This window comes from Lissotriton helveticus, chromosome 11, assembly GCF_964261635.1.
Source record: "Lissotriton helveticus chromosome 11, aLisHel1.1, whole genome shotgun sequence".
Lineage (NCBI taxonomy): Eukaryota > Metazoa > Chordata > Amphibia > Caudata > Salamandridae > Lissotriton > Lissotriton helveticus.
The window spans coordinates 1,119,490,801-1,119,518,502 of NC_136072.1; the positions used below are offsets into that span (position 1 = coordinate 1,119,490,801).

At 48.5% G+C, this 27,702-nt stretch overlaps 1 protein-coding gene across 1 annotated transcript in view; it reads right to left on the reverse strand.

Annotated features, from left to right (window-relative positions):
• Positions 1 to 27,431, reverse strand: part of LOC144791558 (nicotinamide/nicotinic acid mononucleotide adenylyltransferase 1-like) — a 92,751-nt gene extending 65,320 nt beyond the window's left edge. The window contains exons 1-2 of the mRNA XM_078666275.1: positions 27,310 to 27,431; positions 26,378 to 26,551 (exon numbers count right to left, since the gene is read on the reverse strand). Of these exons, the coding sequence (XP_078522401.1) occupies positions 26,378 to 26,551; positions 27,310 to 27,343 (208 nt within the window). The 5' untranslated portion in view covers positions 27,344 to 27,431. The remainder of the gene's footprint in view (positions 1 to 26,377; positions 26,552 to 27,309) is intronic.
• Positions 27,432 to 27,702: the final 271 nt, after the last annotated feature.

A 27,702-nucleotide genomic window follows, 5' to 3' on the forward strand; every position in this document is an offset into this window, starting at 1 on the left:
CTATCTTTAACCTTACTGATACACAAATCAGCTTGGCACAGAAAGGAGCAGAATATACAATTCTGAGCATTGAAAAACTTGAGAGATTACCATTGACAATGTCAGAACGACCTGTCATTGAATGGATAATACACGGAATAATAACTATTCCGATAACAACTTTCCAATTTAAATTCTGTCAAGAGTATATACCAGCAGGCCAGTATGAAAGGTTGGGTAAAGGGTACATTAAGTCATCATGGAAATTACCTTACACACACACATGTTATAGTGAAAAGGAACAGAATGTATTTCTTAGTGGTAATAATTGTAGAAGGTCACAAAGTGGTATACTTCTGTGTCAAGGTATTAACCTGCATGGGGCCTGTGAGGGGACTTCAAATAACCTTTCATGTCACCAGCATGGCACACCTGCAACTCGAGCCATTCTTTAGACGGCTTTCTAACGGGAGCTATATTCTAATAGTGGACCACAGATGTTGTGGCATGGTGCCAGGAAAAGCTTATCTCGTGAGCGTTAGTTCCATGGTCACTTGCTGTATGCAAGTATTGTTTCGAAACAGCACTCCAGACAGGGAGGAAAAAATGTGGCCCTTTTTGAATATCTCTTCTATTCGAATTGATACTTTAAGCAGAATGAAGTCTGTCCTATTGCAGACAACTGTGCCCTTGACGTCATCAAAAGAAACGTATGATCTACAAGTTGCAAGGACAACGGCAGAGATACATACTCTATTATCAACAAATTGCCCCCTACATTTCGCAGAAATGTTAAGCCAAATCCTAAATATGTCTGATACCAGCGGTATCCCACATGTATTTAAGACAATTTTTTCGGGACTGTTAACTCCCTTCACAACAGTTCTGGGCATTTTTCCTAATTTTGTCCATTCAGTCTTTGGCGGCCTACCACTCCTGTTGGGACTCGTAGCAGGCATTTTATTTTTGATACTTCTGCTTCGTTATGGCAAGCTAAAACACAGACAAGACTCCAGCAACAATGGAAGAAACGATCCTAGCTAAAAGCTATCGGGACCGCATAACTAAAGTCCTTGGATTAGCCCGGCTAAGAGATCTAAATATGACCTGGTTTCTTTCATTCAGACCCATCTGGCAGAATTGTATCTTACCTGTGCTTCGATGTATGCTGTGTGGAGAAGAAGGCGTGTTGGACGTCTGTCTTACACTACAATCAGCAGTACCATTGGATACAGATACTTTTCTAAGTCCTGTAATGGCTCATGCATCGTGTTGTCCCCAGCGGTTACCAATCCTGATGACGGCATTCGTTGAGACTTCACCACTGCGATTAAAGGGTAGTGAAGTACGAGATGAGAGCAACATCACCCAGGTACGACCTTCTGTGAGCATTGCTGATCCTGACATCGATGATAGCAATCATTCCTACGACTGCACAGTTGCAGCATTTTCCAACTTTCACCTAAAGCGGTAAACCACTTTTTTGAAAGTCTGTCTGAAATGATGTTTTCCCCGAACAAAAAGAATAACTTTTAAGCAAACCAGTACACAGCGTTCCATGAATTCGGCCTTCGGCTTTGATAAACAAAAGCTACTGAACATATTTGGAACTATATTTTTTCTCTCACCCCTGAAAGCGAAATTATTTTTTTCTCCCGATTCCAAAATATTTACCCTTTTTCTGGCACATGTACTCTGCTTGAAGTAGAACTATTCTTAGAGAACAGAGCTTCTATTTTAGGAACTCTAAAGACAATATATTACATCAGCCTCTAGCACATTTACAGCAACTGTATTTATATGTGATGGAATGGTCTCGACCTCTTTTTTTTCTGTATTAAGAGCCATTTCATGTGTAAATTTCGCAAATCATTCATGCTGATATATATATGCATCCTTTTTAATGAATGATTACACTGCTTGAAAAGCGTACAGTACCTATAATCATTTTCATGTATTTCACATACACCATTTCAAATTTTGGGGTGGGTTGGTATACACATGCACCTTTTATGTTTACTATTGCTTAAGTTTTAGTAATGATGGACATTAATTCGTGGAGTGGGTGTAGTGTTTTATCTAGGAACCTGAATCGATATTCCTATTTTATGCCCTTGTCCGGCTATAATCAATAATATCCATACAACGGCATAATAAACATATCCATAATTCAGTCGTTGCACATGCTGTCACATTATCACATTAAGCAAGGCTACTTTTCCAGCCCCCTAGTAAGCACACAGAGTTCTCTAAACAAAACCAAGCCTCCAGCAACCTGGGAAATCCCCCTTGCTTTTGTTTTGATTTCGTTCTAGAACTCCTGTAAAGCACTGTAAGAATGGACAGTTCTTAGTGACATCTTTATTGATGTCTTATGTCCAACCTTACGTCAAACCTAGGCACCTTTCAGGTATAAATATACCAACGTTGCCTTAAGCAAACACACGGTGGTGATTCTGGAGCAGAGCAGCTATCTACTTGCCCGAGAGCCCAGCTGATGCGAGAGCCCACGGACGCTGCCCCTCCTCCTTGACGCACTGAGGGAGATGCTGTCTTTTCTCCTGCCGAGAAATCCAGCTCCGGTGTTTCCAGATACCTTTGGGGGTTACTGGGATATCGAGTCCTGAGAAAGAGATACAAGACCTCCTGCTTTCTATTACCCAGGTACGGAACTGACTAAACCCTTACAGAGAATTCTTGAGTCAGATTCTTGGCAAAACAAACTTAACTTAAACTGCTACTTACTTACTCCTTCCCACGTATTAGGCTTAGGTCAGGTACACCGGGGTAGGCGTATTTAGAAGCACCAGTTGAGTACGATTAGTCAATGTATATATGTATGTATATATTTTATCTATTTTAAAGTATCATATGGCTAAGAAACCATATCAATGCTTTTACAGTATTATTTTATAATCCTCCTATTACTGTACGCACTTTACTTTACCATGAGTACCACAATCGTGGCAATTCATTTCTCTTGTATGAGGAAGAAGACTGCTCAATAAATAACACCTTTTATTGAAAACGCCCGTCTCTCTTTTCTCTGCATTCTGGTGAAACTAAGTACGCACATTTGACTGAGTGAAATAGCTGTCTATTGTTTTCACACGACTCTAGAGATACACTCTTATTCAGGGAGAGCAAAGTTGTCATGTTTTATGGTTGTCAGAAGCTAATCCCTTCTTGTCTATCCAGGGAGGATAAACTCCTCCTCGTTTATTCGAGAAAGTTTCTAGTGACCTCTGAGCTAGCTGGCAAACCTTAAGTCTAATATAGTCAGTAGAGACCTTGATAACCTCAGTCCTACGTCTACACTGCTGAATATATTATTCCAATGCGCAGAGCCTATTGGGAATATAGGAACTACACTAAAGTAGGGATCGGGAGATATGGGGAGTTGGGGAGGGAAGGGAGTTGGTCTTTTGGGCGCACTTAGAAATATTAGAAGAGGGTGTGTGGCGTGCAGGGGTCCCAGGGTCGGAACTGAAAGTGATATTCGAAAATGGCTAAGAAATGGGACAAAAGCCTCAAACTGCTGAGCTGGAACGTTAACGGGCTGGGGGACAAACTAAAACGCACCATGGTACTTCAATTCATCAAGCGACACATGCCCGATGTTGTGATGCTACAAGAAACCCACCTGCTAGGAAACACCTGCCACGCCCTAAACAGGTGTTGATACTCCTTGACAGTCCACTCAGGCTTCACCACAGGGTCCCGGGGGTTGGGCATCCTCCTCCGCTGTGGCTTTCCTTTCCTACCTGACCACACTGAGTCCACAGGGTCGCTTTGCCACAGTCTCGGGGAGGTGGGAGGGGCGCAGGCTTACACTGGTCTCCGCATACATCCCACCGGGTCTCCAAACACAGGCTTACAAAGACCTTGGTACACTCCTCCTTTTTCTCCCTGACGGGCAGTTGTTCATAGTGGGGGACTTTAACGCAGTAGTCTCTGGTACATTGGACAGGCATCCGCCACGGGACATGCCTCGGGGGCAAAGTTGGCTTGGGGACTTCCTTGAGACATTTGGCCTCACAGACATCTGGCGTTTGGCACATCCCGTAGACACACAATACACTTTCTTTTCGGGGCCACACCACTCTTTCTCCCGCCTGGACTATATCCTCACTCCTTTACATCGTGACACAGAAGTCCGTACCACACCACACCTGGCGCAAGGTATCTCCAATCACTCACTGGTTATGGCCCACCTTACCGTCGGAAATAGGCGAGAGGGATGCGTAGCACCCATCAATGCCTGGCACCTCCGTAGTGAGGACCTCCGTAAGGCACTCACCCTCTCGATAGAAAACGACTTCAATAGTAACGACGACTCTGTGGACTCGGCGGTTACACTATGGGAGGCCTTTCAGGCGGTCCTCAGAGGGGAGGCCCTCTCGGCGATTGCTGACCGCAGTAACCAATGAGAGGCGCCGCTGTCTGTGATCGAGGCTGACCTTGGGTCTCTGGAGGAGATAGCGCGAAGGTAGGACACGCCAGGGGCGCGCCATCGGCTGTCCCTGAAAACCGCTGAGTACCAGGCACTGGTCACAGAGGCAGCAAAGAAGTTGGCTACCACCAGGGAGGGCAGAATCTATGACCAGGGAGATAAGGTGGGCACGCTCCTGGCCTGGCTCGATAAGAAGCACCAAGCTAGTAAAGTGATAGTCGAGATTCATACAGCGAATGGCACCATACTTACGGAACCCCATGATATAGTCGCTGAATTTGCCCGTCATTAAAAGACAGTGTACAAACGGGGGTCCGATCGTCCAGAGGAGGACTCGGTGGAACTCTTGACGGACATCAGCATGCCGGCCCTCTCCGACACAGAACGTGACCTCTTGGAGGCGCCACTCACCACGACAGAGGTGGAGCGCGCTATAGGGGATCTCCGTCCCGGTAAGGCGCTCGGGCCTAACGGCCCTCCGATTGAGCTCTACACGCTCAAACCCGACGGGGTCAGCCCTTATCTTAAAAGAATTTTTGCTGAAAGTAAGTCCAAAGGGATAGAGCCTTGCGACCAAAGATTGGCCACGATCGTGGCAATTCCTAAAGAGGGTAAGCCCAGGGAGTTGTGTGCTTCGTATAGGCCTATCTCCCTGCTAAATGCTGAACCAAAGATATTAGCAAAAATCCTGGCAAATAGACTCAAACCGGTCCTCACCACACTGGTCCACCCAGATCAATCTGGATTCATGCCCCACAGCAACACGGCACTGAATCTCCGTCGACTCAACGGTGTGTTGGGGAGGGTACATACATTACGTGAGGACGTGGCTGTGGTATCTCTCGATGCCGTGATGGCCTTCGATACCCTTGAATGGCTGTATTTGATGGCAGTCCTCCACAAACTGGGGTTCGGCCCAGTTTAATTTCTTGGGTGCGGCTCCTTTACGCGGACCCACTCGCCCAGGTAGTCGTGAACAACAAGGTCTTGGAGGCTTTCTCCCTCGAGAGAGGGACACGCCAGGGATGCCCTCTCTCGCCCCTCCTATTTGCTCTTGCCCTTGAGCCATTGGCCACCTGGATCAGACAGGATGTATTTCTAAAGGGGCTTCTGTGGGCAGACGGTTGGGAGGACAAGATCTCGTTGTACTCAGACGATATCCTCCTTTACCTCACCCGGCCCTGGAGGTCTTTGATCGGAGCACTTGACATTTTTACTAATTTCGGCACAGACTCCGGATATAGCATCAACTTTGGTAAGTCCCTCCTCTACGTCCTGCATGGTAGGCCCCCTGTGCTTCCATGCGGCTGTCCAATAAAGGTGGTCACCAAGGGCTTCACATACTTGGGCCTCTTTATATCCAAGGACAAGGCAGTGATGTACGTTAGGAATTTGCTCCTGCCCCTTCCACGACTTAAACGTGATGCCAGCACCTGGAAAAAGCTCTCAGTCTCCCTGTTGGGCCGGACGGCTCTGTTTAAAATGATGGCGCTACCCCGGTTCCTGTACGCCTTGCAAAACTACCCGGATCTTGTGCCGTCTTCCTACTACGGGGCTATTGAGGCGGCGCAGAGGGACCTTCTCTGGTCCGGTACTCCCTGCATTGCACTGCAGAAATTGACGCTGGGATGGTACGACAGGGGGATAGCCTTACCAGATATCCGTAGGTATTACTGGGCTGCGCATCTCTCGGCTATCAACCAAGGTACCTACTGTGATGGTAACGTTCTGGGGTATGGTATGGACAGGTGGCTCTTGCCGGGGGGGGAGCACTCTATTCCAGGCCTGCCAGACATGCACTTACAGGGCCGACCCTTCACTTGGTACAATTGTGGCACGCTGTCCAACGCAATATGGGCTGGCACAACACTCTCACCATGGCCACCCCGCTCTGGGTCTCTGAACGTCTAGGCTTACTGGGCCGCACCAAGGGGTTCCGAAACTGGGACCTCATTGGTATTTCTCAGGTAAAGGACCTCTGGGACGCTAAAGGGGTAAAATCCTTTGCATATTTACAAAACACATTTGAACTCGCGACCACGGAGTACTTTAGGTATCTGCAAGTCCGTCACTCACTTCAAAAGAACATTCCACATGACACTGTGCCCCCTCCGGCCTCCCCCCTGGAGGACAGGCTACTAGACGGTCATATACAGGAACACGCAATCTCACTCAAGCTTATCAATAACTACCTGACTTACTTCTGGGCTTGAAGGGGAGGTGGGAGGGGGATGGTCTGGAGATCGACGAGGAGGATTGGAGGTGTGCGCTAGCCTCCCCAAAAGAGGTGGCAATCTCGTCAAGACTAAGGCTCATCCAACTTAAAATTCTACACAGGGCATACATTTCCAGCACTAGGCTAAAGAGGATGGGTAGGAGCGAGGACGATGGGTGTCGGAGGGGATGCGGAATGGTGGCTCCTTCTTCCACATGATATGGGAATGTCCGACACTACAGTCATATTGGGTAAAAGTGGTCTGGTGTATGCAGGGTGTTTGGGGAGTGGAACTGCGTCCAGAGGCGAAACGTTGCATATTGAACATATGGGAGCCAACGGATCTATCGGCGAGAGGGAAGCTTTTGGTGACGCTTGGCCAGATGGTGGCTAAGCGCAACATTGCAAGACATTGGGGAGCAGTTGCACCTCCAAGACTTACCGAGTGGAAACGGGACATGGATTGGTGCATGCTCAAAGAGAGGACTGTGTACATGGCCCGGGGATGCCCCAAAAAATGGGGGGCGGTATGGGATAAATGGAACAAATACAGAGGTTACATCTGTGAACCGCCCCAGCATCGCAGCTCGCAACTTGAGAGAGATATAAATTGTGATGTAAATGCCTTGTAAATGATGCAATGCTATATTCCCTGTGCGAACCTCTGTGCGCCATGTAAATCTAGGGTGCGACTCTGTAGACCACTGTTTTTTTGGTTTTTCTTGCTTCAATAAAAAGAATCTTAAAAAAAAGAAAAAAAAACTAAAGAAATGCATACTCCACTAAAGCTTACATTTTGCTCCAAGCCCTCATCCACAAAAGCTTAACTTTTATTCCGATTTCGCCGTCTGGATGCTAATATTATGAACATCCCCTCAAAACGCTTCCAACTGCATGTGCACATCCATGCATTGTTTAGATTAAAAAAAGTGTATAGTAACAAAGAAGGGTAATAAAATAGAGTAGAATCCATTCCATACACAAACACATGCAATAGGTTAAATACCAAAATAGCGTAGAATGCATTCCACACGCAAACACATGCAATAGTTAAAAAAGTGCAACAAGTCAATAGTCTCACGCCGCCAGTAAAAGATCTAATCCCTCTGGGCGTGGCGTAAAACAGACAGGGTGGCAACCATCAGGGACTAAAAACACTCCTGGACAATCAATAACGTCTGTTCAGAATAATAAGTGATGACAAACGATGCACACCAATCACAATTACGGGTGGAGCTCAGACATGACTTCTGGACCCGTATCGATTCCAAGAAGCCCATGCATGGCGAGACAGCGCATGCACGCTGCTAATGCGAGGTGAGACCTAAAAAGAGAGAAGACCAATGCACTCCAGGCTCTTCTAAAATATTCATGCCAGGCCAGTTCAATTGATCGTTAAAACTGGATAAGCAGTCCAACGACACCCTCAAGTAAACATTAGCAGGCTTAGAGCTACTATTTTGTTTTACATTATTCAATTGATACTTCTGCCATCCATGGCTCCAAGCACCCCCAAATAGGAGTAAATACACATACAGTAATAGGCAGTTACTTGGTTGTGTGCCTGATATTAATAAAACAACAACAAAGTTATGGCTTCGCTTCAGCTTTTGTGCAAATTACAAGTTTAATTGCTAAAGAGGGAAGACAAGGGAATTCCCAGTCCAGTTTCGAATCCACGTTTTGCCACACTTTGCCGGGCGGCGAGGAGCAGAGCAGAGCAAGGGAGCTGTGCATTGCGGGCCCCAGGGGAAGTAAAGGTCGCAGACCAGTCTTCCCCTGGGGCAAGACCGGAAGGACAAGGTGTAGGGGTGGGATTAGAATGGGATGGGGTGGGGTTTAGGAGGCTATGAGGAGTGGGAAGAGGCGGAAACAGCCCTTCTTAACTCCTAAGCACCACCGTGCTCGCAGAAAGTTTGTCGTCGGCAGGTGGGTGGTTGGGGCGAGGGCCGATTTGGCGATCGGTGGGTGTTTAGTTTGCAGGCTGTGGTAAGGGGCGTGTGGGTGTTCTTCTCAGGGGCTGCATTTTTCTTTAATACTTTGTTGTTCCTGCATTTTGTCTATTGTAGGGGGCGTGCGGGTGCTTTTCTCATGGGCTTCGTTTGTCTTAATACTTTCTTGTGCCTGCAATTTTGACGGAGTGTTTTCCTGTGGTTCCGGAGCTCTTCGCATTTGGTCCGGTAGGCTGCATTTGGTGTACGTTCCGGGTACAGTGTCGTGGGCGGGCGGGTGGGGCCGGCTTTGTTGTTGGGGCCTGTGGACCAGGGCTCCGTGTGTGGGTACGTGGCACCCGGTGTCGGCGTCCGGCGGTAGTGTGTGCGGTCCGCGGGCTTGGTTGGGCCTTGTGCCAGCGGAGGGAGGCGCAGGACGCTGTTTGGTCCCGACGGGGGGGGGGGGGGGCGGCCTCCGGCGCCCGGCAGAGCGGGAGGCGGCCTTGGCGGGCGGGGGGGGAGCTGTCCCGGCTGCTCGTGTCTGGGTGGGTGGCTGCCGGCGGCATGTCCCGGTTTTGGGCTGGTTCCGCACGGTACTGCGTGCTGGCGGCCTTGTGGCCGCGGGGTCTGGGGGGGGAGGGTCGGCGAGCCTTGATGTGTGCCTCGTGGGCTGTGGGGGGGCGGGGCCACTGGTTGGACTGTCGGTGCTCCCTTTCCTCGGACGTTTTTCCCTGTGGGGGGGGGGGGCGGCCGGGGGATATATGGGGGGGCGGTGCTGGTGCCCCCCCTTTTTTTACGTTGGATGCTGTTGTCCCGGGTGCAGGAAGAGGGATTGTTGTGTTTTCCGGCGGGTCCAGTTTAGGTGGGGGGGGGGGGGGTAATTTGCGCTTAGGCCTTGCTTTGGAGTTGCTGTGTGGGAGGGCCTGGGGAGGTGGTCGGGCGGGCGGGTGGGGGTTCCGGGGGCTCCGGAAGTAGGGGTGAGGGACCGCCTGACGGCGCGAGGCTCGGTGGTGCTCAGGGCTCACCTGGTTGGAGCGACCTGGTGGGGGGGGGGTACCTGGCCCGGTATTGTACCGGCGGCACGTGGACTGCCAGCGGGGGCGCACGACGGCCTCTGGGGCGCTGGCCAGAAGCTGTAGGGGGGTCCGCGGCGGCCTGCCCCTCCATCGTGGGATCGCGCAGCACATAACATTTCAGCTCATGGAATTGATGATGCATTTGCTAGTGTGTGACGGTGTATGGTGTCTGCGGAGGAGTGGGGTTTGTTTGGTTGACGAGGCTGTGGTGATGCGGTAGGGATGGCGCGTGGGTTTGTGAAGGATGATGTAGTGAGTGTGGGGTGGCAGTTGAGTGGGGGCCACTAGAGGGGTGGGGGGGGTTTCTGGTTAACGACTGTTTTGTTGTTGCTACAGGAGCTACGCTGGGTGCGGACTCTCAATGGGATCGACGGCGATGGGCACTCCGGCGCTGGAGGAGAAGGTCCTGGTTTGACGCTGAGGTACGGATATGAGAATGGGGGGGGGTGTGGTTGGGGGGTTCCGGCTGGTTGGCCGGGGTGCACTGGTCTGTGCTACTTGAGGGGGCTGCGGGCTGCTGCGGCGGGCCGCTGGAGGTCTGTTCGTCATACATTAATAACAAGTGTAAGAGGAGAGACGGGGGCACATGTTGGGTAGGTATGGGGGGGGGACAGGAAGCTGGAGGAGCACTCCGGTTGCGGGGGAAGCGGAGGTGGGATCAGGGCGTGTTCTCACTTCAGCATTGGGGTTTTTTGTACCAATGGGCGTGGCGGAGTGCTTGGGGGGCCCGGGGGGCCGGCTGCCTAGTGGATGGAGGGTCAGTTTAGGCGATATGGCTTGCCTGCGGCTAGGGCGTATAGTTTGGTTGAGTACCATTCGAATGGGTGGACTGGCTCAGTACGGTTGGATGCTGGGCGACGTTGTGCGAGGGATCGTTGGGGTGGGTAGTCCTTCTGGGTCATCTCGTGCGGTGGGGTCCATGGGGGCTTGGTGTCATACGTGGGGCCTGGGGGGCAGGCGTCTTTACAGCTTGTCTGTTTGAGGGGGGCCCTCAGGAGAGGGAGTGGTGTCCGCAGAATGTCCAGCGGGTGTCCTTTTTGGGGGGTGTAGAGTGCGTGGGTGTGGCTGGAGGAGAGCGGGGTAGGAATGGGAAGTTTCTGGTGAGGCCTGCTGGCGGTGGTGGCATGACTGGCGCTGTGCTATGCTCTAGGGTTGCAGGGGTCTTGGGTTTCTGGTTTACCCCAGGAGGCGGGTTGCTGTGGGCAATGGAGAGTGGCGGTTTCATGGGCGGGGTAACAGTGTTCGGCAGGGCGGCACCTGGCGTGTCTGTTGGGGCACGTGGCGGGGTGCATGATTCCCGAACGGGGTGACGTTTTTGCGTTTGTTGCGTGTGAGATTGGTGGGTCTGTGACCCGGGCTTTTGGGGTGAAGTTTTGGTGGTTGCTTATTGTTGGGGTGCAGTGGTAGCGGGGGTGGACTGAGATATGGGGGGTAGGGGGGGGGCTGCTGGATCGGCATACTGGTGCGACAAGGTATTTTTGAGGACGCCGGGGGGACGGGGCGTTTGCTGAACGGGGGATGAGGGGAGGGGATGCCCTTCAAGTAGGACTAATTGTTCTTTTCTACTACAGGAGTTGGGTGTGGAGCAGGACCCCAGGCGGTCGCCTGGCGGGGGAATGGCCCCTTCTCCTGGGCGTGTCTCAACGGAGGGGGCTGAATGGCCAGTTCCTGGAGGAGTGCGGAAGGTTGAGGAATGCTGGGAGACGTGGGGGGTGTTGTGGCCAGTGCGGATGGCATTGGTGCGTGACAGCGGATGGGCCCGAGCTGCATGTAAGGGTGAGAGACAGACGTGCAGTGGGATTTCTCTGATATGGTTTGCACTGTGACTTGTGGAGGGGGGCACGGTGTGGGGTTGGGGGCGAGTTGGTCCCAGTTTGGAGCGGAGAGCTTATGACAGGGGGGCAAAAGGGGGGGCTCTGGACCTGGAGGGCAGTGTAGGTGGCTGAAGGGGGTGAGCAGGTTCCTGGGCCGGGGTTGGCCTGTTGGTGCATTGTTACACGTTGCAATATTCACGAGGTGGACGGTCGTCCATGGGATGGGGGGAGTCACCGGTCATGGCCGATTTTGGACTGCTAGTTGTCGCTTGTCCACACTGAACGCGGGTGCAAGCGAAGGAATTGCATCGAGGTTGGGGGACGTCAGCGGGGTTGTGGAGCCCGCCAGTCCACAGGGGAATGTTCCTTGTTCCTGAGAGTGGGGTACTGATGGTGGATGGTCGTTCACCACGGGGGTGATAATTGTCACAAGCAAGATTGTCACGAGCAATGGGGTGGATGGTCGTGCATCGCAACTGGGGCACTTGCAATGCGCATGGTTTTGGCCTGATGATCCTAGCTGTTTCCATGGACGGCTAGCTGGGGGTGGATGGTCGTCCACCGAGGATGGGGGCGCTTGACATGAGCATGGTGGAGGCCTGTGAGTCCTCTCTGTTTCAGGTGGAAGAGCGGACGGGTGGTTGGTCATTCACCGCGTGGGGGGTGCACTTGTGGTGCACAATTTTCGGTCCCATTGGAGAACTTGTTTGCGGATGGAGGCGAACACTTGGGTGGATTGTCGTTCACCCGGATGGGGTGGGGGGGCGATTGGCGTGAGCAAGGTTTTGTGGCCTGGGGACTCTGGTGGTTGTTTTTGATGGTCGGCAAGCCAATGGGCGAATGGCCGTTCGCCGCGCATGGGGGCGCGTGACATGAGCAAGTTTCTGGTCCGAGGATCCTGACTGTTTCAACTTGGATGAGCTAATGGGTGGATGGTCATTCACCGCGTGGGGGTGCACTTCGGCCGCACGATGTTTTGATCCCACTTTCCAATTTGGTTTTCTGATGGGCGAACACTAAGGGGTAGGATCGTTCACCGCAGGGGTGCGGTTGGCAGGAGCAGCTTTCGGGCCAGCGAAGCCTGGCTATTTTTGCTTGGAAGACAGTAAATGGGTGGACGTCGTCCACGGAGGAGGGGGACCTTGTCACTGACGGTTTGGCCTGTGCATGGTTGGTTGCTCTGGCTGTATGCAAAGGGTGGATGGTCGTTCACCAGAACGGGGGCGGTTGCCACGATCAAGTTGGCCAGAAATGCTATTTATCTGCCTGAGGGCAGGGATGGTGGTGGATGGTCGTTCACCGCGAGGGGGAGCACCTTTCAAGGGTGGAGATTGGCACATGAAGCCTGGCTGTTTTTGCTTGGAAGACACGAAATGGGTGGACGTCGTCCACAGAGGAGGGGGACCTTGTCACTGACGGTTTGGCCTGGGAATGGTCTGTTGCTCTGGCTGTATGCAAAGGGTGGATGGTCGTTCACCAGAAAGGGGGCGGTTGCCGCTATCGAGTTGGCCAGACATGCTATTTATCTGCCTGAGGGCAGGGTGGTGGTGGATGGTCGTTGACCGCGAGGGGGAGCACCTTTCAAGGGTGGAGATTGGCCCATGCTATGTGCTGGTGTATGTGGGGCGCAGTCCTGGATGGTGGATGGGCGTGCACGGGGAAAGCGGGCTTCTTCCCGGCCCCAGATTTGGCCTGACAGGATGTGCTTTGTGTCTGGCAGGGTTGTAGGTGGTGGATGGTCGTTCACCAGCAAGGGGGACTCCTGTCACTGGCGGGGTTGGTCCCAGGAAGGTTGGATAATCGGGTTGCAAACGAGTATGGGCTTGGTGTTTTACTGTGACAGGGGGGGCATCTTTCCCGGTCGGGGATTGCCTCGAAATAGGGTATTTTGGGGCCCGTGAGGCATCGATGGGGTTATGGCTGGTCAGCCACAGGTGGCCACATCGGTGGCGGAGGCATTCGCTGCGCTCGAGGGGGGGGGGGGCAGGGAACCGCCCTCCGGGGTTTCCCTGGTTGGCGGTACTTTGGAGGGGTGGTGAGTCAAATACGGGCAGATCCACCCCTCGGGGGGGGGAGAACGGTACACTGGTGACTGATAGCGGGGGCGCGGGAGGCAATGAAAGGAAATTCAACAGAGGATGTGCGGAGGGCAAGTGAAGGTGAGAATGGTTAGAGGAAGGAGGTCACCGAGTGAATGGGGGAAGAGTCAAACAGGTGAGATGGTTTGGAGAAGGAAGAATGGAGAATGAGTCTGAAGGAGATGGGGAATGTATATTTGATGCATTTATGTACCATGTAATAAAGTTTAATGAGATGGGGAATGTATATTTGATGCATTTATGTACCATGTAATAAAGTTAAAGGAGTGCAACCTTGTCCTAATAAAATGGCCTTTTACGCTTCAAGTAACAGCGTGGAGTGTGGTTCTTGCGCGAAGGGCGAGTGAGCAGGTTGTGTACCGGCGGTGTGTCGGCTGCCGGGAAACCGCCGGGAAGCCGTAGACGGGCTCTGTCCACTCAACCTGGCCATCTCTCACCTGAGGATTCTGGACTCTCTGTGCCGCAGTGGTGCTGCCCAGCGTGGAGCGGAGCAGAGCGGAGGAAAGCTCGAATAATGTGGCAGGTGCTGCCGGCCACAGTGGGAGCCATAGGGGGAGCCGGGAAAGTTTGTTCAATATGGCAGGGGCCGCAGACTGCTTGTCTTTTTACCGTTTCCAGCGTTGAGCATTGGTACGTCGTGGAGGTACCTGGTTTTTTCATGCTGCAGTGAGCGGCGAGCTGCGAGCAGGAAGCACACTGGACTGTTGCTGCATCGTGCCCCGTCGTGCCGCAGTGTGTGGCCCATGGCCCCTGCGGTCTTGCTGACCCTAGAGGTTTTTTCTCCCATACAAGGGGGTCCAGGGTCATGTTTAAGCATTGGAGGCCAATCAACCAGCTCGGGCTGAGACTGGGGCAGGGACCAGCTGTGACCGGCAGCGCATCGGCCGTGCATCCCCTCCCCCGTAGCGGCAGAGCACAGTATTGGAACGAGGCGGCAGCAAGACAATGGTTTGGTCTGCGTGGTTGTACAGCTACAGCCCCCATTCCGGAAGCGGCCCGGACGGAGACCTGGGACCGGGTGGCTGAGACCGGCATGTTGCTGGCGTGCGTGGCCATAGCAGGGGGATACCCGGATTGCAGGAAATCTTCCAAGGCGTTACACCTCACATGATTGTACGGTTTACGCAACAAACGCTGCAGCAGCAGGAGCAGCAGGAGCAGCAGCAGAGTGGAGGAGAAAGACAACGCCACAGTCAACGCCATGTTGTAAAGCAAGCTTAAAGTAAGCACTGATAGCATAAGCAGTACAAGGAATTCCCGCCTCACCACTCTGCATTGCACCATGATAAAAAATCCTACCCTTTGCCAACCCTTGGACTTGGCCTACTGGGTTGTTGAGGTGCAGAGGTCCGAGGGGCCTGTGGACAGAGGGTAGAGGGTGCGACAGTCAGTCTAAAGCAGCGCAAAACAAGGCTCTAATCTCAGGAGCCGAGTGCGCGCCTGAGGGAGTCCTTCATAAAAAGTCAATCCCCACTCTGAGAAGGGAAGTTGCTTATGGGGGGGATAAGGTCTCTGTGGTCATAAAACACACACTCAGCAGGAGGACCACTAAGAGGGGTCTGCAACCTTTTATACAATATCAACACAATATACAATATTCAATAGTATACAATATTCAACATACAACATTTGCCTTCAGACCGAAAAATCCACTGGACTGAACTAGGCCAGCAACACGGACCACAGTAGTCTATAAAAGCCTAAAGAAAAGCACCTTAAATAGATCTTATAGAACTGAAAGCATGAGATCAGGGCACGTGCGCGGGGAAACAAATCCGTTAGTAGAACAAGTAACACTAGCTATAACTTAAGCAATACAATTAACCGGAAAAGGAAGTTGAAAATACTTGATAGTTCAGAGGGCGAGCCGCAGGTTAAGACCAGACTGGCAATGCAGGAAGATGGCTCCATAATTGAAATAACACCAGACTCAATGAGGCTAAACAACTTAACGACAGAGACTAAAATGTCAAAATACCGGCTACTCCAGCCTGAAATCGACTCAAAATTTTGCTTTTAAAAAAATGCAGGTGACATCCTGCTTTCACGCCCCCCTGCATTTGCGGGTATTCAAACACCACTCCTGCCCTCTCGTCAAGTGGACAGAGCAAGGAGGAAGAGATTGAATGGCCTGCCATCAAAAGGATGAACGGGGGAAAGGCAAGGGCCATATAGCTCAATAATAACCTCACATGGCCTAGCACCCACCGTAAGTTGGAACCCTAAGACCCCGGAGAAAAAGATTGATGAATTGCACTCAGAGGCGCAACAAGATTCTCCTCAAGACAGGGGAAATAAGATTGAGATCAATGGTGCAAGGGAAGAGCAGGCAATTAATATTGAAGCCTCAGGCACCTGTAATACGGATATGAGGTATCAACCAGAGGAACTAAGAAGCCGTAACAATCCCTTTATATCACAAGCTCGGGAAGAAGACACAAGATGGATCGCGAGAACCATAAATAACACAAAAGATTGACGAGATCCTTGCCCACTATACAGAGCAAATATAAAGGGTACAGTACAGATCTTCTCCTGGAATGTAAATGGGCTCGATAACAAATAAGCTGGTCTGGAATTTGTCACCTATGTTAGGGCCTTTGAGATAGTGGCACTACAAGAAACGTGGGTAATAGACCCGCCTCATCTCCAAGGATTTTTTCGCTTTTATATAAAAGCCATCAGGAGGGCAAAACATGGACATCTACAAGTAGGCTTGATCACATACGTCGCAAATACAATTGCTTATTCTGCTCGCATCTTTGGCCCCACAATACAATCAACACTAGCAGTCATTGTATCCTTTTTGTCACAATCGATAAACAAAAGGGATACTAACACCATGATAATAAATGTGTATATTCAACCGAAATATCAAAACCAAATTAGTAAAGGAAATGTGCAATTTTTGCGGAAACATGTATAAGAGGGAGACCTACAACTGATCTCATCTTAACAGGGGACTTAAACCATAATCTAATGGGCTCCTCCTATGGACTAAGAAGTGCTTATGCAAAACGCAATTTGGAGTATTCCGCTGCAAGGAAAACTTCAAGCGTGCAAACAAACCAAGATAGGACAAACGACTTTGGAGGACTTGGAACATCTTAATTTGAGGGCACTAAATGGAAGATTACCTGAAGACAACCCTCCTGTAACAACATACAGCTCCACAAAAACAAGCTCAATTCTAGGACTTTTTCAACAAATTGCATTGTTTTAGTTGGACAATAAAGGCGATAGTGATCATCGGCCTCAAGAAATAGAACTGAGAACAGTCACTCCAACATTCGAACGCTGCCGGGAGCCTCAAGGACTAACTATCACCATTAACATAAGAAGAATAAAATTCAAAATAGCCCCAGACAGCGAGATGCTGGAAACCAAAGAACATTTCGCTGCAAGGGTCGGAGATGGCGAAGTTGAGAAATGGAAAAACTTCCTATCAGTGATGGAAGCATATGCGACTAAGACCAAACCATCAAACCAGAAAAGGTTTAGCGGCACGAAGCCCATATCATACATCGCAAAGCAAGAAATCAAGCTTGCAAAAAAAAAAGGTTTAATCAATTACTGAGACACCTTCGGCACAAGCCCAGCGATAAAGTACAATTACAAGAACCACGGAAACAAAGGGCAGACCTCGCAAAACTAACAAGCATTTACAATGCAACGGTTTCGCCTTTGGAAAAGTTTGAGCTATCGGCATTGTGAATTACAAACTTTTTATTTATGTGTTGGTTTTGAAAACAGATAAATAAATGGCATTGTCATTTACAATGGCAATAGCTTAATCTCTCGCAAATGCGATTTGTATTGCATTTTCAATGCAATAGGTCACGTATTTAAGCAAGTTTATGCTATTGACATTGCAAATAATTCGTTTTATTTATGTTTCAAAAACCAAAACATAAATAAAAGGTCTCACACTGCTGTCTCTCTCACACTGCTGACTCTGCCTTGAACACACCCACTGCTGTCTCTCTCACACACACTGCTGTCTTTCTTACAGACACTGCTGTCTCTCATACACAATGTCTCTCACACTGAAGGTGTGGGTTGTTTCCAGCTCATCCCGGCTCCCCAGGTTTAAAAAAAAAAATCTGATACGATATAAAGGGCTTTAATGCTTTTGGGTCAAGTTCCCGATATAAAAAAAAATGAACAAAAAAAAAAGTTGCATTACCACCTAAACAGAAAACTCGCTACTACTAATATATGAGGAGGACACTACCAATTCTAGTAAACAAAAAAAACACCAACGCTCCAATTTAAACAGAAAATACACCCCCCCCCTGCATGCAAATAGAAAACATACACGCTAATACAGCACACTTCCACTTATACGTAAACAGAGCACACACTACAGCTTGTATTTAACCAGAACACACACCACTTGATTGTGAACAGAAAACACACAACCACCAGAATGTAAAACAGAAAACACACAACCACCAGAATGTAAAACAGAAAACACACAACCACCAGAACGTAAACAAAATAAATACTGCCAATTGCGGCTAAACAGAAAACCCTACCATTTGACTGTGAACAGAACACTACCACTTGCACGTAAATAGAGGAAACACTACCACTGGCAACAAAATACAGAAAACACTACAACTCGCTTGATTGCCAACAGCAATCCTGAGGGCCCCGGGATTAAACACGTGCCAAGTTAGTGCTGGGTGAGTGACTGAGCGCAAAGATGGAAAAATGAGGGGATAGATGGGCTGCTGGACTAGTGGGTGAGAGCATGAATGGATGAACAAGGTCTAATAAGTACAACTCTCTGGGGTCTACCTTGTCCAGCTTTCTGGCGGTGATATTGCTATAGGGAGCACAACGAGAACCTGTGCAAAAGTACAGTCACCCAAGAACAAAGGGTACAACAGTCTCCTGAGGCAGATGTATATGAAACTAGATCCCCCAACAATAGTACCCATCAGCAGGGACACAAGGGACTAGGAACCACACATTTTCAAGGGGCAATTTGAAGTTGTGGGTATTGGTGTATATTTAAAAAGAAAAATATCATGGTCTGCAGGCCTTCAGCATAGCCAATTTAGTAATTCTAGAAGTACTAATGTTGTAATCAATCTCCAAAAGTGCCACTTGGTTGTAGCATGCAAGTACATTTTGGTTGTCACCAGAATCTCTATTAAACTTCACAAATTGCTTGTAATCAAGTGGTTGCCAAAGAGGACAACCTTTTTTCTTCTAATGAAAATTGATGCAAAAAACTCTAAAACCCCTAGGAGAGGCAACAAAGCAGCTCCAATGGGGTGAAAAAATAAACAAGAGAAAGGGCTGTGATGTGTTCTGTACTCTAGTGATGATGTAACCACTGTATCATCAATAAAATGCTGACAATGAATGGGGAGACGGATTCCAGTTGGAGATATCACGAAGAGCGGACCTTTGAGCAGCTTCTGGTGTGGATGAGGTCTCAGTTTTTTGCGAACCTAATAAAAAGGGTTTTGGACTTTTGCTGCTGTTGTAAAAGACTCAGTTGGATCCTAACAGATTGCTTTAAACCCTATCACCAATGTCGAATACAACTGCACAAAAGCAATTCTGGCTGCAGAGATGCCACACACTAGCAAGAAAAACATACACCTTAGTACCCACAGCATCAACCTACAGAAATCATGCCCTGGTGTGTCAAAAAAATTCAAACCCGGGGCAGAGAGGAAACTACAAACAAAGAGCCAGAAAACGTCACTTGCTGGTTTTAACGCTATATTAAACTATGTAATTATGTTTTACTAAATTTCATGGAAGTTAATAAAACTAAATTACTATTAGTCAAGCAAGATACGGCAAACCACTTTTTTTTGCTATTTTAACACCAAGTCATACCGCCTACATAACTGCTATGCAACATACCAAAAGCAAAAGAGTGGCCAGGAAAGAAAATGTCTCTGCGATACATTTTTGGGTCACAATTGTCTCCTGTATGTGAAAATGACGCAAAATGGCATAATGCAAAATTGAGAAGTTTTGCCTATTTCGCGTAATGCAAAATTCAGGAATTTCGCCATAGGGATTTCAATTTTGCCCAGGCTTAGCTTTTAACACCCTTGTTAAATTCTTAACTCCCATACAAACTTTTAAGTTTATGGGACTTGCCAAGCATTGCCAATGTCAATCATTTTGATTCCTCTATACTGAGAAGGTTTTCAGTAAGCTTAACTAACATGCAAAATAAGGGCAGCACGAACAGGTAAAAGGCAGGTGGTGATAGCAGCAGCTCAAGATTGTACAGAAATAGTTTATAAAAAGCCGAATGCGTACAATTTGGGCTGCACAGGAATGGCAGGCAGAAGTGCACACTTATTCAGACACAGAACAGTTACTCAAGTGCGAACTCCCTTGCATACAAAGCATAATAAATGCCTATGATGTGGAACTGCCGGCATCCACAGAGAGAGGGAAAAGAGAAAGGAAATAAGGAAAAGAGAGTGGAGGGTAGGAAAATAAAGCAAAGAATGAATAGAAACAGTAAGTAATAACGTGATTTAAAAAGAGACTGAAGTAGCATTGTCAGTGCAATATCTTGGTCAATGAGAATCCACACATGCACACGCACACACACACACAAACACACACCCATGCACACATGCACACACACACCCACACCCACACGCACATGCACGCACACACACGCATGCACACACACACTTTCTCTAAAATACATTTAAAGTGGTTTCTCACAAATTTTCTACTTTAAGTTGACATTTGAAAGTGAAAAATACCCCCTTTTGCTGATTTTGTCCTATTTAACTGGCCTTAACAAAGATATGCTGGCTACTCAGCTAAAATGTGCATAAGAAACCACAGTAAATTCGTCAATCGATGGCGGCCGTGATGTCAGCCGTGTAAGCTGGTGTTTGACTCCTCTGGTCCGTGACTATCCTCCTAGCTCAATTTCAATATTCCTTTCCCTGAGCACTTTAAAGGATAATATGTGTGCCAAAAGAACATGCTAATAGAGTTTTCTGTACTTTATGGCGCTTATCTGCCGATTGAACTACGTGAGATTGGGACTCACCGTTAAGCTGCTCTGGGTGTGGCGGGCGGCTCCTCGCTTCTATCTCCGCACACCTGGGTCGACACCCACACAACTCCACAACTCCACAGACCCGAGGAAGTGATTCCTGTTGCGAGCAAGACACCTCGCTCGACAACATGCCTCCGAAGCCCCAAACAAAGGCGGCTGGTGCAGCGTTGAAAGCCCGCGCCTCGGCTCGGGTGAACACAGAAGCTGAGCCTAAGGCGGCTGCCCCTGCAGATGCGAGTGCGAAGGGACGTCCGGCAGCTCCCACGAAGTCTCTCTCTCCAAACATGATTCCGGCGACACGGACGGCAGGAAACGTGCACAGGACAGCGAGGGAGGGGCAGGGAGGCACACGGAGGGGGCGGGAATGGACAGCGCATCTGAATTCACTTTCAGTGAAAGGGGAGGGAACGGGAAAAAACGTAACTCCGCCCTGGGAAAAAATCTCGGGAACGCCCCCGAATCTGGTCCGGCCTTGACGGACAGATCCGGCACTCAATGGCTAGCCTCCATTTATGGAGCTAGCCAATGAGAGCCGGGGGACGTTCCCGAAGTGCTTAGTGTCGACATAGGATTTCACCTGCGCTGAAAAGCTGCGCAGAGCGCAGCCTTTCGGCAGGCGAAACCCAAAAAGGGCACCGATGTTTAAGTAGAGTTGTCAAATGCGGACAAGTTATTTGCTAAAGCTCAACCACTCCCACCAGCGAGTTACATAGCACCAGGTGTAGGACTTAGATGGCCAGGAAATAAATATTTACCAGAATTCTGAGGTGTTCGAGAATTATTGCACCCCTCTGTTTTCCCTCGCGGATTTCTGCAGGTCAGAACTGCCAAAATGTATCAGTATAAAATGCTCGGGAAAAGGCAAAGTATGAGAATTTTGGTGCTTTGAACACGGACGGCATGTGGTATCCCACATTCCCCAGTTATGAGCTTGAAATCAGGGTAACAGCCAGAGCTGCAGGCTTTGGAACTGGGGCACCAGATTTGAGTCTCTGCGTTGGTTCAACATAATGTGATTCTGGGCAAATCACTTAAATTCTGCGTGCATGAAATAATGTAGCTGGTGCTCAGGTAAAGCGCTCCAATACCTTCGGGCGAGTTTACGCTATATAAAACTTCAAAAAAGCCACAACACTAAGTAAAATGTTTAAAATTTTTGCCCATGAATCGATCAATAATTATTTAAATTGCTTATTTATCGACAATCAGTGCGTTCCAGATAAACACTGCATTGCAAATAATTCCTTTATCCTTCAATGCACAGAAAATATACATCTTTCAACTCAACTGACAAATAATATCCGCTGAACCATGAGTTTCCGGTTACATAATTCACGTGCACATGTAAGGACCCAGCGCAAACACAACATGGACGGATAGTTGTTTTTGCAGGGTAGGCCACATTTGCGTGGAGTCGGTGGTCTTTCCCACGATGCCAGCCTGGCTTGGCAAGGATGCCAGAGGGGACCTGGCAGTGTACACAGAGGGGGTTGTCAGTTTGCAGTGGTGGGTTCCAGGGCACGTAACCGAAGACCAAGCGGGACAAAAGTATCCCCGGAGGTGGTGGGACTTATTGCCCAATAAATAAACAGCGAGTAATGTTTTGAAAGGTTAAGTACTGGTTTCTCTAAAGCTCTGGGGCAATATAATTAGAGCGTCCCTGCAGACGGCTCCAGGTCCCAACGGTTACTGTTCAAGCTCGGGAAGGTATTGAGGTAGCGAAGAGAAATTACATATCAGGGGGCAACAGGGAGTAAATTATATCTGTCAAGAGGGTGAGGAACCAGGGAAAAATACTGGGCCACAATGTAAAGCGAAATAGCCTGGGAAGTGAGCCGATTTTATGGATACTGATACAACAACGGTGTCTCCGGTTTTGAGACGGTAAACACCTCTAGTGTGATTGGCGCCTGGATAGAAACGGTAACAGTGCGTAAAAAAATACATCAAAGAAAGGAATGGAGTGAGGGGGCGTGAGCCCGCGAGTGGTCCGCGCGCAGCAAAAGTGAAAGTGATCGCGATCCAGATGGCACCTCGGGTGCTGAAAACAGCCGGCTGCGTGCGTGCACGTGCCCGCAAGCGTAGGCCAGCAAAAGTGTGTGGTAGCACTTTGAAAACCCCACTTACTAAATGTCTCGCAGTGCATGAGCTGGCTCAGGCGAGACCTAAAAAAGGAGACATGGTGAAATGAAACATGGAACCGAGGATCACACAAATTGGGCATGTGGGAACCAGGAATTGATCCTGGGTTTTTAGCATTGCTGACAAAAGGGCATTTCTTGTTTTCCTTCAATGGTTAATACTTTCTCTCTAAATCTTGGCAGATGAACGCTCTTATCGGTTGAAGCTCAAAGGTCTAAGGTGACCTTGAGCCGAGCCCAATCCAGGAACCTGGCACGAGATTGACTGCTCAGTGGTTTACCTATCTCTACTATCTGGGAAAGTCCCTTATGCGTGTCCTGACCTTTTCCAGCCCCCTCTCACTTTCACTCCATTAGTCAGGCTATGTTCTCCTTTGAGTTACGCTGCCCTTTCTGTGAAAATGTCCAAAACAAAAATGTATCTATACAAACATGCAAAGGGACGCGTACTGACATTAAAGTGACAGTAGGACAGCCCTCCTTTATGAAAAGGTTGAAATTGAACTGCCCTGAAAACATCCAGTGAGGTATTCATAAAAATAAAAATAAATCACACATTTTAAGCAAAAACTGCGCCATAAGAAAGTCGGCACAAGTAATATGGAACAGGGCCCATGTTCAGATCTCTTAGCAATACTTTCTAAAATGCCAAATCGTTTATGCGACCACACGCACGTGGATGCTACAGCCAAAAATCTATTTGCACCGGCACTTATACAAAATGCGCACAGTCGCAAGCGCATATGAAGACAGAGCGCAAAGTCAACATCACGGCACATTGGAAGACGAGTTTCCATAATGCCAACGGGTGCACTCTGGCGCACAGCCACAACTAGCACCAGCGCAGCCATGTGTAATACGGACCCTCGTGCACTTTATCTTCAAGAATATATTAATGCTGACCATAAGGGTCTTACACCAATTCTACATCAATATTTAATATATCAAGCATCAAACTCATTTTACCAAACAATGCGTCAAAGAAATGATATTGAAAGCTGCACAATATTTTAGCAAAACCTTTTTTGAAGTTACAATTTTTACTTTTGTATACAATTCATTTTGAAAGTAAACAATCACCAATCTTGCTTTCAGGCTTTAGTAGCATTATATGTAGCTTAATATTGTTACATTTTGCAAATGTGTACATAAAAACCCAATCAGTGTCATTTGATAGCCCTCACCCTAATGGTAAAGGCTTTGTTTTACTGAACCATATACATCGGAGACAACATCCCCACAGACATGAGAACTCCTCGGACTCAACCTGCAATCGAGAATGAAGTTTAAGATACGTCTTTTCAAAGAGATTTACCAGTCTGTTTGATATGAACTAACTTATTACCCACCTAACTGCAAACAAACCTAAATCGTACCGCCAGGCTATTGTCCACTCCAGCACTTTGTTGCCCCCCAGCTTGGTTGGCCAAGTCCACGTACCAATACACACATACTAAGTCTATGTAAATATGCACAGCATACATCATAACACCAGTTACTGTGCCTGACATAGCAAATGCTTATCACAAATTGCCAGAATAGCGATGTTCCCTTTGTCTAGCCCACATTTCTGAAATACATGCGCACAAACCATAGTTGCTGCAAAAGCGCTTCAGATTCAACTAGACAGTTGATTATTTTACCCAGCGTTTATCTTCTCTTCCCACTCCTCCAAAATGAAAAATCTGGGGTCTCCCTTTTCCAACCAAACCATCTATAGCATCTACAAAATTATTAGTGGCATAAGGCCCATACAATTGCATGAAACCAACAGAAGTTGGTGACTTCTCTCAGCCCAAAAGCTAATTTCTGACATGGAGATTTTTCACCAGAACAAGTGGAGAAGGAATTCTCTCTGAGGAAGAGGGCAGAAAAGAAGGCAAAAAAGAAATTGAGAGAACAGGGAGACACCAGACAGGGTCAAGTATAGTTAGATTTATTGTTCTTATTTATATGCCACATACTATGAAAATGCTTCTAGATGCTGGGATGCCTAGTTTTGTATAACCCACCAAGAAATTAAAGGAGTGTGTAAGATTTGCAATCATGCTGAAAAGTGATGGGCCAGCATACCAGGAATAGACCCAGGGAAGATAGGTCTTTATCATCCACGCCAAGGGGAAAAAAGCCAGAAGATATCACAAGTGCCTGAAACTTGAAATAATGGACTTTCAGCCTTTTCTCACTAGAAAGTGTATTCGAATCATTTGGGCCAGAGATGAGAAAATCCAGTTTCAATGATTACAACGTTTGACAGTGGCCAATACGTTATTTCCTGCAGATTTAAGAATTCTAGGTTGAGCGTGCACTTTATTAAATAACCACGAAATTTTCTGTGCAGGGACTGGTGGCCCTAGCAGACTAACTTGAATCATATATGCTCCTTAATCTTAAAACAGTGAAGATGACATTCACCACTGTAAAAGCGGTGGTGTGTCTGCATTATCAATCTTACACAAAGTGTAGCTAATGGAGAGAATTTAAACAGAGAACCCTAAAAGGGGGAGGTGAAATGATTGGGAAGTAAACTAGGAAAGTACAGAGGGATAAGACAGGCTAAGGTAGAGAACTGTTCAGAACACTGACGGAGTAAATAGGGAGGCTAACGTAAAGAACCTGCACAGAGTAAAAAAAAAAAAAAGGAGGATGGGGAAGATACCTACAGTGCATAGAGGAGTACGGATAGATGCTAGAAGAGGAAACTGGGGCACAGTAAAGACAAGGAGAAGAGGACATCAGAGGTGACTAAAAACATAGATGGTGACGGAGGAAGGCTAGGGAAAAGAAACAACCAAGCACAAACCGAGAGATAAGAATTAATGTAGAAGAGAGGGGTAGAGCAGAAAAAGAGAAAGGACGGAAGAAATCTAGGACTAAGAGTACAGTGGCTAAGGAAGAAAGCTGGAACAAAACAAAGAGAGGAAGGAGGAGTCTCGAAGAGATTGGGTGGGAATGGGACTGCACATAGCAAGAGAAAATAAGGGGAGATATGGAACCGAGGAGACAGAATATGGAAGAGAGTAATGAAAACATTGGACTAGAAAGAGGGGTAGAGCAATAGTAGAAGACCCCATCCCTCTTCTGACTTCTTCCTCCCCATCTTGTTCACATGCTATAAAGCCACATCTTAGGCACGCACGCTTGAATTGTGTGATGCTTAGATTATGTCACAAGAAACACGACACAGGTGTGAACAGTAATCTTGCTGTACTATCCAAGTCTATTTTTCAAGATAATTTACACTCACAATATACAAAACTTACAAAGTTCGTTGTTTTCGCAAATGCAGTTAATCTCAATTTACAGCATAATCTCAGATTATAACCCGAGATACTCACACATAAAGGAGGCAACAGAGCCTAGAATTCCAGTCACAAAAGTAGCCCCAGAAATGGGTTCCCTGCGATATTTTCGGAGTTAGTATTCATTGAGACTAGCTTGGGCCAGGTGCTCTTGTACAGCTGAGCACTGGTGAAAAGTGTTCTATACATGCATGCAAGTCACTGAGAGCCCCCGTGTCCCATGTCCAGCACATACCTGGATTGTGCCTCCCACCCCTGCACAAAGGGCGCGGGGGCCCATTATCCCCCTTGGCCTCCTACGTACCAGTGGCGTGTAGGTGGTCTCTGGCCAGCTCGAACAACCTCAGGTGCATGTTGGTAATGGGGTTGAAGGAGCCACAGGCCAGCAGCACCACCTCAGTCCGGTCATCAGACTTCTCCATCTCCGCTGGACGCAGTGCCAGGTGTTGTAGAAGGGTCTCGGTGACGGACCACAGTGCTGTAACAGGAAGCAGAGAGAAAAAAACAGTCACCTTTCTGACATGTAGAACATAATACATAATCCCTAACCTACAAACAAACAATTCAGAAGCCCGTGCCCTGTCGTACACGTTTAAATTGAGCCTTTGTCTTAAGAACCTCCTTTAGAAAACCACTGACACCGAGAGTCTAAACTTCGGTAGTCTTGGTATTATTAATATAATCTATTGCCTTGGTTGGTCGTAGGTACCACAAAGAGCGTGAAGTGATCGGGTGAAAGATTACCCTCCCAAACAAGGCGAGGACGGTGGACAGAGCCGGGTGGTGTCTCCGAAGCACGAGACCGTCAATCCGCAGTAATGGCAACACTGGGGAGTTACCGGCAGCGCGCGACCGCAATGGCATCATAGGCGGGCTCGCGCTGGGAGTGTTGCAAGAGGAAGCTCGCACATTAACAAAGACATAGCCTAGGGGCGGGTGTAACAACCTTGGCTGGGCTCTGCAGGTATTATAGTAAATGGTCAGGTTACGAGTTGCAAACTTTGTTTTTTCTCACGGTATTTTTTTATGTATATACGCAGAGCTTTTATATACATAGAGCCAGCATCTCCCAGTTTTACCCATGCGTAATGACAACTACTTTTCCAGGCGCTAAGGCTTTTTCCAATCCTTTTCTGGTTCGTACTTTAACCACTACAGCTGATATTCTCTGTTATTTCCTTACAGGTGCTGCTCCATGAAGCCAACTGCTCTAACTCAATGCACAAGATGAACAACCTGTTTCACGATGATCCATTACTTCATGGCTCATGCTGCTTGCCACCTGAGCCGCTGCCTGCCTCTCCAAGCCCGCTGCAGACTGTGAGTGCGCTGAGGAGTGTGACAGCCACGCCCCTCGTACCCGGATCTTTCCCTCGGGAGCCCAATCACTAGGGAATGCCCTTATTCCCTCCCTCATCCTCAGGACTGGGACCCCAATGGCTGTGTGATAGGGCGTGTCTGTCTCGCTTGCACGTCATAGGAAGGGGTCTCTGGTGGTTCAAGCACTCTTTCGGGGCACCAACACCCCTTGCCTATTCCAGCCTAGGTCCATTTGTTGAGTGCCTCCGTGGAGTTCAATGTGAAACCTGCAGTTCGCATATTCGGCGGGAGTGGACACGGACGGCGGGA